At 48.9% G+C, this 11,200-nt stretch overlaps 1 protein-coding gene across 1 annotated transcript; it reads left to right on the forward strand.

The window, feature by feature from the left end:
- The first annotated feature begins 182 nt into the window (after positions 1-182).
- TYMS (thymidylate synthetase) lies at positions 183-8,970 on the forward strand. The gene is made up of 7 exons (XM_009904027.2): positions 183-410; positions 973-1,046; positions 2,191-2,365; positions 4,454-4,555; positions 5,433-5,608; positions 6,787-6,858; positions 8,797-8,970. Exons 1-7 carry the CDS (start codon positions 248-250, stop codon positions 8,932-8,934), a joined length of 900 nt encoding a protein of 299 aa, XP_009902329.2. The 5' UTR covers positions 183-247; the 3' UTR covers positions 8,935-8,970.
- The last annotated feature ends 2,230 nt before the right edge of the window (positions 8,971-11,200 follow it).

Raw genomic sequence — 11,200 nt, forward strand, 5'->3', positions numbered from 1 at the left:
CCCCCGCAGGCCTGCCCGGCGGGGCCACGGAGGCGGCCAGAAAGGGGAGGAGCTGGCAGCCACGAAGCGCAGCGCCGAGGGGCCCTGGGCGGAACGGCAGCCAATGAGGGAGGCAGGGGGCGGTGTCGTCCTGCTCGCGCGCCCTCGGTGGCGCTTGGCGGGAACCGCGGCAGCGGCAGCGGCAGCGGGCGGGAGGAGGGTGCCCGGGCGGGCCCGCAGCTTGCCGCCTCGCCGCCTCCCGCACGACATGCCTGCCGACGGGGAGCTGCCGAGCGCCGGCCCGGAGCCCGCAGAGCTCCAGTACCTGCGGCAGGTCCAGCACATCCTGCAGCACGGCCACCGCAAGGAGGATCGCACCGGCACCGGCACCATCTCCGTCTTCGGCATGCAGGCGCGGTACAGCCTAAGAGGTCGGCACCACTGCGGCCCGCGGCCCCTGCCCCATGCCCCCCTTGGCCCCAGCCGTGCCCGGCGCCGCGGGGGGCAGGAAGCCATCTCCTCCCCGCACCGACGGAGACCGAGGCCTGACTGCGCTCAGGGACTCGGAGCCCCCTCCTGAGGCCCCTTGGCCCTCTCCCTGGCCACCAGCCTGCGGCGGCTCGGGCCCCTCCTCTCTCCCGGCCAGGCCTCGGCCAGCCCCATGGCGGTGGCCCCATAAAGAACAGGATTAGATCTTCATACAGCCCGTGCCGGGCCCTCCTGCCGTTCAACCGTAGTAGGAAGAACGGTTGTGAAATAAACTCGTCTGTAGCCCTGGGTTCCTGCTGCGAGTGCCTGCACACAGGTTCAAACGTGCGCTGCAGTGTCCCCGCGGTGGAGCTCACCCGCGGCCACGCAGGTAGTTCATCTTCCCCCCTGCCCAGGAAACGAGTCTGCCTTGGCATCAGTGTACCCGGTGACAGCATTGCCCTCTCAGTCGTGACGTGCCGGCAAGCCGCTGGTCGCGTCTGACACTCTGAAACTCTCTTCCAGATCAGTTTCCACTGCTCACGACAAAGAGAGTGTTCTGGAAAGGAGTGCTGGAGGAGCTGCTGTGGTTCATCAAGGTTCGGTATTTGGGTGCCTTGGGGGAGGGTGCCTGGGAGCAGTGTCAGCAGAGTGCAGTGGGTCAAGGTGTTTGTGCCGACTGCAGGGGATTCCGTTCGGCAGAACAGAGGAGGTGCAACCATGTAATGGAGGTGACAGATGTTGGAAGGCCATTATCTTGAAGCTGTTATTTGCATTTTAGTGGAGACAGTGTCATCGTTAGCAATCGGAAGAGTTTTCCTTCTCTTTCTTTTGAAGGGAAATAGTCTGAAATAGAGTGTTTGCCAGTTCGACTCTGCTCCAGTTGTAAAGCCTAGTACAGTCTTTTAGTAGTATTTGGATAAGAAGTGATGATATGAAGTAGATTGTAGGCTATTTAATGATCTGCTTTTTAATGTTGAGATAGCTTGTTCTGAACAGAAACAAGCAGCTTGGAAGCAGAGGTGGAGTGGTGTAACACTAGGGTTTTTAGTAGCAACCCCCTGAGAGCTAATAGAGCTGACAGCTGTAGTTAGAGTATGAAAATTGAACTGTAGATAGTGATGCAAATGTTTCTTCATGAACTGCAGCATTGTACAAGGATGGAAAGTGCCTAACCTTTTGCTAGATGGCAGGACTCAAACACATTCATTCCTGTCAGTCACTGTTTTCCAAGTACAAAAGGCTAGATGCTCCCCCAACAGAACTGTCTCTGTGTGGGCTTTTGAGGGCTCTGGTCTGCACATATTGCAGAACTCGGTGAGATTTCTCTGATCATTTTCTGGAAAGGATTTTTAACACCTTCAGCTCACTACAGTAGCTTGGCCATAAAGCTTTTGTTTGGCTGTTTTCATCCCTCTGTAAAGTCAAGTCTTGTTCTCTGCAAATGTGTGTGTGAAATGATACACCACAGGTGGCCTTGAGGATGTAGTTTGTGCATTCCCAAAGCTGGAAGAGTCCTGAGTTAAATAACAAGAGGGTGACCCTTCAGAGTTCATCCTGGGATGCTGCTCCTAAGTTCTATTCTGTCCATGTGCAAGACCTTTGTACAGTGCATTAGTCAGCCTGTGCATCCTTTGTAAGAAGAGGAGTGGTGCAGGCTAGCACAGCTTCACACTGCTGTTTCAGAGCATGTCCCCTGTGCTGGGAGGAGGAGGTAGATTTGTTACTGTCTGTGTGTTGTAGGGTTCTACAAATGCTAAAGAGCTCTCTGCCAAAGGAGTGAAGATTTGGGATGCTAATGGATCCCGTGAGTTCCTGGATAAGCAGGGTTTCAGCACCAGAGAGGAGGGGGATTTGGGACCAGTTTATGGTTTCCAGTGGAGGCACTTTGGAGCAGAATACAAAGATATGCACACAGGTAATCACATACAAATACAGTCTTGACTGCTTGGTGAGACCTTGGACACCTTGCTTCCAGGTGGAAGGCTGGGTGGAATGGGACTGTTCCCAGTGTGAACTGACAGCTACAATAAGCAGTGTTTGAGAGGCTTAAGTTAATTTTCTCTGTTAATTCAGTCTAATTATTCTGAAAGATGTAGTGTGGTATATTGCAGTCTGATGTTTATAGAACTAATGAATCCTTATGTATAAAGTATGTCACATATTGCATTGGGTTGGAAGGGACCCTCAAAAGGCATCTTGTCCAACACCCCTGCAGTCAGCAGGGACATCTCTGACTAGATCAGGATGACCAAGACTCCATCAAGTCTAACCTTGAATGTCTCTGGGGACAGGGCCTCAACCACATCCCTGGACAACCTGTTCCAATATTTCACCACTCTTACTGTGCAGAGCTTCTTCCTGATGTCCAACCTAAATCTGCTCTGCTCCAGTTTCAAACCATTGTCCCTCATCCTATCCTCACAGGCCCTTCTGAACAGTCCCTCCCCAGCCTGCTGGTGGGTCCTCTGCAGATACTGAAATGCAGCTCTGAGGTCTCCCTGGAACCTTCTCTAGGCTGAGCAGCCCCAACTGTCCAACTTTCTCAGCCTGTCCCCGTAGGGGAGGTTCTCCATCCCTCTGATCATCACACCATCCAATCAATTAAACCATGGCACCAAGTGCCTCATCCAGGCTCTTCTTAAACACCTCCAGTGATGGTGACTCCACCACCTCCCCAGGCAGCACATCCCAATGGCCAATCTCTTTCTAGGAAGAATTTCTTCCTAACATCAGCCCAAACCTCCCCTGGCACAGCTTGAGACTGTGCCCTCTGTATGACTGCCCCTTTTGCCAGCTTGGGTCTCCCTGTAACCCCAATTTGTTGTTGCTCTGGTGTTATTAGAACAAATGAGCTAAGCAGCCATGCTGATACAAGGGATGCATCATAGAGGTGAGCAGCAACTAATGGCTCCTACTCTGGAGTCCATGCTAATGTTAACTCAAGTTAATTTCTTACCTAACTGGAGTAGAGCCCAAATGCACCCTGCCAGCATCAGTGAGAGAAGTTTACTGTCCCATGCCATGCATGACCAAAGTCCCTTTCTGGTGCTGAATGCTATGGAAATTTAGTTTCCATGCAGGGCCTTGTGAGTGCTAGATGCATGCCTCTGCCCATCTGTCAGAAACTGCCTCTGAGCATGCAGAGAATGCTGCCCCTCCACCTGACTCAGCAGCAGCATTCTGTTTCTGCTTCCAAGAAGGAGCACTGCAGCAGGACCCAGAGATGCAATGAGCAGATGACTTGATGTCCCCTGCCTGACGAGGTGGCTTCCTGGGCTGTGTGTTCATGCAGACTTCTTATTTGGGCTTAAAAAATGTCTAGTCATTCAATCTTGGAATAAAGTGTTCTGAACAGGAATGGTCTTACTTTTGGGGGGTGCTAAAGATGGGCAAAGCACAGAGGCAAGGGGGAGGGACAGGAAGATACCACTGTGAGAATTCCACAAGCCCTGGAGCACACTGAGGAAGGTGCAGAGCAGGCTGTGTCTGGAGGTGCCAGCTGGTAACTTTAATCACTTCCCAGGTTGCAGTAAAAATTTCAGAGGTTGTCATTAATGTTTGTGACCTCCTTGCTGTTGCTAAAGCTGTGCAGGGTGAGTGCCCAGAGGCTGGAGCCAGGCTCTGCTGGGGGATGCCCAATGCCAGGCACAAGGGGCAGTGGTGGAAGCTGAGGCAGAGAAAGTGCCATGGAAACAGGAGGAAGGATTTTTTCCCTGTGAGGTGACAGAGCCCTGGAGCAGGCTGCCCAGGGGGGTTGTGGAGTCTCCCTCTCTGGAGATATTCAGGACCTGCCTGGATGTGCTCCTGTGTGACCTGCTCTAGGTAATCCTGCTCTGGCAGGGGGCTTGGACTGGATGGTCTTTGGAGGTCCCTTCTAAACCCTAACATTCTGTGATTCTGAGAAGAGAGTGCCTCTTTTGAGTGGGATGTGGGTTGTTGCTTTAAGAAAAGTACTACAGCTTGGCTCTGTCTGGCTTAGATCTTACCTGCTGTCTTTTTTCAGATTACTCCAACCAAGGAGTTGATCAGTTGCAAAAAGTGATTGAAACGATCAGAACCAATCCAGATGACAGGAGAATCATTATGTGTGCCTGGAATCCCAAAGGTACTGAGCAGCAGGCTTGAAGTGAGCTCAGAAGCACTTTGTCTTACTGTATGCTAAACTAGGTTCTGCCAGCAGTCAGTTCTATTTGCAGTCCTTGCTTATGCTTTCTGAAACTGCCAGGAGTGCCCTGAGAGTGTTCAGCAGCTGCAGCTCTGTGCGGGGGAGAGTCGCCCAGTGTCTGCCAGGGTGCCACCTGCTGCTGCTGCTGTCTGTAAGGTTAAACACCCTCCTGCCAGGAGATCCCTGGCTTGCTTTCCTCACCAGGCTGTACTTGCACTGTTTGCACTTTTCAGTGTAGATAAACAATCAAAAGATCTTCTGCTTTCTGATTTTTGAAAATTGATTATTACTTTTCTACCTTAACAAGCAGCAGAGGCAGGCTGTGGTGGGAGGAGAGCAAGGTCCTCCCCCCAGGGGACATGGTGCACTTGGCCCTTCAGGGAATCTTAGGGGAATTTAGTTTCCTTTAGGCAAATCAACTGTCTTGCTGAGCTGAGTAAAACCTGGCTGCTGTGCAGCAGCACTGTGTAGACACTTCTGTTGCCACTGCATTTCTGTTTGTGTTTTATTCTGTTCAATAGGTGTCTATAGATACCTTTAAGATTGTAAGCCTTGGGCAGCATTATGGCATAGATCTGTAGGATGCCTGACTGACTTTTCTGCTCATAATAGCCCAGCTTGTCAAAACCCAGATTGAATTGTTTAGACAGCAATTGCTGTCACACAGGAGCAAAAGCAAGGGAGTGGTAGTGCAGTTGAATTTTCACTGCTGTGCCTCACTGAATGCTTGCTGAGGATGTGCATCTTCTCCTTGTGTAACACACTAATGCTGTTATGGTTGTTCCCCCCCCTTCTCTTTCCTGTGCTGGAATTCTAGATATCTCTCTGATGGCTTTGCCTCCATGCCATGCCCTGTGCCAGTTCTATGTTCAGAGTGGTGAATTGTCTTGCCAGCTCTACCAGAGGTCTGGAGATATGGGACTGGGAGTGCCTTTCAACATTGCCAGCTATTCACTGCTCACATACATGATTGCCCATGTCACAGGCCTGAAGGTAGGCTGTTCCATCATTGCCCTTCATCTTGTCTGAGAAGGGAAGGACTAAAACATGAGAGTCTGTTCCTGTCATGTCCAAGAAGAAACAGAATGAACATGCTGTTGATGCCTGTGTGAATGGAATGTGAGTTGTCCCTGGGTAGGTGTAAGAGTTCTTCAGTTCAGGTCCAACAGACAGGAGTCTCTCCAGGTGTTTTTAAGTGAGCAGGTCAAAAACTGCCCTGTTGTACCAGTCTGCTGCCTAGAAGTCTGGGCTGAGCACTTGTCCTTATGGGACAATAGCATCACAGTGGGTCAGTTTGGTAGCATGTGTTTTTTATTGCAAGCCTACAGCAGCTCAGTGTATGCAAAACTCCTCTTGCTCTAGTGCATGTACAAAATTGCACTAGCAAGGCTTGAGGGCCTGATCCTGCTGCTGCTAGCAGCATGAAGGGGAATTTACAACAGGGGAGTAGGGAAGAATCTGGCTTGACAGCAGTTGTAGGCATGCTTAAGAGATTAGGCCAAGGTACTAGAAACTCAGGTGAGTTTCACATCATGTATGTAAAAGAGCTGTTGCCTCTCAGTCACTTCCTCACAGCTGGAGTGGTTTTTAGCACCTTTAATCCAAGGGCTGATCTCCACTGGTCAGAGGTCAGTAAAACAGCCAACAAAATTGACCTGAGTTACCTGAGATCACTCAGGAGCTGCTAATCATAGAACTTCCAAGCTTGCAGAGCTCATCTGGCTACTTGAAAAGTGCTTTGAGGTTCAGCCTGTGTCTGACACTCCACTGCCACAGGCTGTACTCTTTGGTGGGGCTAAGACAAGCTGTTTGAAACCAGCTTTGGCAAGTCCTACTTGCCACGGTTGGAGTGGAAGAGTTGTATGTCACTGCCCCATCTGTGCATCTTGGTGTGCAGATGAGCAGTGCTCTGTTCATCTACTGAAGTATTTTCCTAGCAGGATATCAAAGATGTTTTTGTGAGCTACTGAAAATGTTCTGGTTTTCACTCGTTGTGCACTGGTGTGGGAAGAGAATGTCCTTCAGGGCTTGCAGGGATGTCTCAGTGTCCAGTTCAGCACAGAAGCTGCAGTTGCACACTAGATGCAAGATGCTAAGAATCAATGCTGTAAGCATTGTAATGTTTTGCTTTCTTGAAACCTGACTCTGAAAACCACTTGTGTTCTCCTCAGCCTGGAGAGTTCATACACACTCTTGGAGATGCTCACATATACCTGAACCACGTGGAACCTCTCAAACTTCAGGTGAGTGCCTCCTCTTTGTTCTTGTGTCCTTTATCTCCCAGGTTGCCTTCCACAAGTTGTGTTGCTATTACAAATAGCTTTGTGCAAGTTTAGCTTTTTGTTTTCATTTCTGCCCTAATAATTGTGGTGCCTTAACCCCTGTTCAGCTTGGGTCACAAACAAAAGCACAATACCAGGATGATTGAAATGTACATCCCTGTAGTATTCTGGAAGCAAGGCAGAAATCCAGAATCTCTATCCCTACTTCTGACTTCAGCATTCCAAAGCCTTAGGAAACCATTCTGCCTAATACAGACAGAATGAAAAGTTTGTGTAGTGCCTCAGAGCAGGGTAACAACAATCCATGGAGGTCATCAGGGTGACTGCCTGGCTGAACAGGGCTGTGTTTTCTTCAGGAAGCAATTAGTAGTTTGTCAGAAAGTTACTTATTTAGAATGAATTCTTGAGTGTCCTCACCATCCCCATGGTTCAAAATCATCCAGAGAACTTAGCACTGGTTTGGACCTGAATGTTCCTGTGAGAAACTGCAGCACATCTGATGTACATCAGTGTCACAGTCCCCAGTTTAATTTTCTCTGAAAGAAATCTAATCTGTAAATACCAGAACTGCTCTGCAAACTGAAAATGGTTGCAGTGCCCTTGGACAATCAGAGAACCCACTTGAAAATGCTGCTGCTGCTCCCTATCAGAATTCTGAAGTAGGTTCCACCCAACTGTGCTGTAATTGGGCTTTTTAGTTTAGTTGTTTTATCTTTTGGGGGAGAAGGTAAAACCTGCACAATGTAACCTGACTAATATGGGGTGCATTAGAGAAGAGTGAGGCCAGCAGTTAAGGGAGCTTCTCCTGCCCTTCTATTCTGCCCTGGTCAGACCACATCTTGAGAATTTTGTCCAGTTCTGGGCTCCCCAGTTCAGCAGAGACAGGGAGAAACTGGAGAGAATCCAATGGAGGCTATGAGGGTGATGAAGGAACTGAAACAGCTGTCTGATGAGAAAGGCTGAGAGCCCTGGGGCTGTTCAGCCTGGAGAAGAGCAGCCCAAGAGGGACTCTGAGCAGTGGTTACAAATACCTTTAGGGTGGGTGTCAAGAAGAAGGTTGCCAGGCTCCTGTCAGTGGTGCCCTATTGACGATGGAGATTGGAATCAATACAGCTGACCAATATGATTGAGTATTGTTCCTTTATTGTTCCAGTATTGCAGGCCTATGGTGCGAGTATAGCACAGTAAAGCATAGCATGGAAGAAGAAGGGATAGGAAAGGCAGAAGTGCCTAGCAAGGGAACTTCTACAACTTATATAAACTCAGAGTGCCTTGTTGGCATGGACTCATTGGTTCCCTATGAGTGACCACACACCACACTACTGTAGATTATTGGTCCAAGTACTGATGGCACACGAGGTTTGTTGATGCAGGTGCATGTCCTGTTGTCCCAAGATAACTTGCTGTGTTTATAGCTGCCAGTGCCTTGCTCTAGTTACATGCTGCAGGCACAGCACTGTTTGGTACACTGCTAGCTGGCTCTGCACTTCTGCTGAGCATGGCCTACCTCCATGTCAGGCTCTAGGCCTGCCCTGCCAGATTGCTCACACTGCTCATTGCTGGCATTGCCACAGTGCCCTGTCACAGGACAAGTGGAAATGGACACAAACCAACCTAGGAAGCTCCACCTCAACATGAGGAGAAACTTCTTTGGTGTGAGCCCTGGAACAGGCTGCCCACAGAGGTTATGGAGTCTTTTTCTCTGGAGACTTTCAAAACTCACCTGGATGTGTTCCTTGTGACCTGCCCTGGGTGACCCTGCTCTGGCAGGGGAGTTGGACTCAGTGGTTTTCAGAGGTCCCTTCCAACCCCTAACATTCTGTGATTCTGTGAATTAATGTAGCACAAAATCTCTGCCTTCAGTATTGGCTCTATTCAGTAACCTTCTTTTTCTTTCAGCTTCAGAGGGAGCCAAGACCTTTCCCCAAGCTCAGAATTCTTCAAAAGGTTGAAGACATCAGTGACTTTAAGGCAGAAGACTTTCAGATTGAAGATTATAATCCTCATCCACCTATTAAAATGGAGATGGCTGTTTAATGCTATAAACCACCTTCTCTTGGGGTGGAAGTGTGCCTAAGCTCCTTAGCTTCCTCTGTGCCTGTGGGGCCCTGCTGTAGATCCACACATTGTTACTGACAAAAGCCAGGTGCCAGTAAACCAGCACTGCCTTCAGCACTACCCTCTAGGACAGAACAGATGATTATCCACTGCTGCTGCACTATGCAGAGGCTAAGCCAGCTTTAAAGCGTTAGTGAGAGAGGTTAGCACAGGTTCTGTCAGTTACCAGCAGCAGTTACTGTGTGTGAGTAGAGCTTACCTAGGTGCCTTACTTAGTACTGAACATGACTGTGTGTGCTAGAGGATACTTCCAGGGCTGGAGAAGTCTTTGCATGTTGTCTAAAGAGTATCTGTTTAATAAAGCTTGTGAAAAGAAATCTCTGGAAGTGATGCTGCTAATTTTGTGATAGTAAGTAGAAGCCGAAAACCAAGGGTGAATCTGTTCCAGCTGAAGAGTCTGGAAGGGTAAGATCTAACAAGGAAAAACAATCCCCAGCTTCCTGTGGTCTTCATAGATGAACCAGCAGGGAGACAAAAGGTTTGTCTGACATGTGAGCCCTGTCTAATATCTCTGTATTAGCCTTTTTAGTTGGTTTTATTCCCCACCCCTACCTGAATGATGAATTTGATAGAATTCAAGCAGAGATGTAGCTAAAACAGAGGTTACCACAAATAGTTAGTAATAATCTGTCCTCATGTCAAACCAGATCCCAAAACCATAGGAACTGATTTTGCAGGCTGGAGCAGTAAAAATTTGGAACAGTTTTGGTATCTCACACACACACACACACACAGAACGTTACAGACACACAGTCAGAGTACATCTCAGACACACACAGAGTGTGTCTCAGACACGCAGAGTACGTCTCAGACACGCACTCACAGTACATCTCAGACACACACACAGAGTGTCTCACACGCACAGAGTACGTCTCACACACAGAGTATCTCTCACACACAGAGTATCTCTCAGACACACACTCGCAGAACATCTCAGACATACACACACAGTACATCTCAGACACACACACAGTGTACGTCACAGACACACTCAGAGTACGTCTCAGACACAGTACATATCAAACACACACTCAGAGGACATCTCAGACACACTCGGAGGACATCTCAGACACACACAGAGTACGTCTCAGACACACAGGCAGAGTAAGTCTCAGACACACATTGAGAGTACGTCTAAGACATAACACACTTAGAGTACGTCTCAGACACACACAGAACATCTCAGACATACACAGAGTATGTCTCAGACACACAGAGTACGTCTCAGACATATGCACTTAGAGTATGTCTCAGACACACAGAGTATGTCTCAGAAACACACACAGAGTACATCTCAGACACACACTGAATACATCTCAGAAACACACAGAGTACGTCTCAGACACACTCGGAGTACATCTCAAACACACACACACAGAGTACGGCTCAGACACACACTCAGAGTACGTCTCTCTCTCACACACACAGAGTACGTTTCAGACACACACAGAGCGTACATCCCAGACACACCACAGTGTACGTCTCAGACACACACACAGAGTACGTCTCAGACACACTCACAGTGTACGTCTCAGACACACTCACAGTGTACGTCTCAGACACACAGAGTATGTCTCAGAGACACACTCAGAGTACGTCTCAGACACACACGCAGAGTGCGTCTCAGACACACACAGAGTATGTCTCAGACACACACTCAGAGTACATATTAGACACACACAGTATATCTCACACACACACAGAGAGTATGTCTCAGAGACACACTCAGAGTACATCTCAGACACACACTCAGAGTACGTATTAGACACACACAGAGTATATCTCACACACACACACAGTATGTCTCAGACACACACTCAGAGTACATCTTAGACACACACACACACAGAGTATGTCTCAGACACACACACAGTCTGTCTCAGAAAAACAGAGTCCGTCTCAGACACACACACACTACCTCTCAGACACACCACAGCGTACGTCTCAGACACACATCACTGAGTACGTCTCAGACACACACTCAGAGTACGTCAGACTCACACACTCAGAGTACGTCGCAGACACACTCACAAAACATCTCAGACATACACACACAGAGTGCGTCTCAGACACACACACAGAGTACGTCTGAGACACACACCAGAGAATACGTCTCAGACCCACACAGAGTACGTCTCAGACACACATGCAGAGTAAGTCTTAGACACAAACTCAGAGTACGTCT

The sequence above is a fragment of the Dryobates pubescens genome, chromosome 3 (assembly GCF_014839835.1).
Source record: "Dryobates pubescens isolate bDryPub1 chromosome 3, bDryPub1.pri, whole genome shotgun sequence".
NCBI lineage: Eukaryota > Metazoa > Chordata > Aves > Piciformes > Picidae > Dryobates > Dryobates pubescens.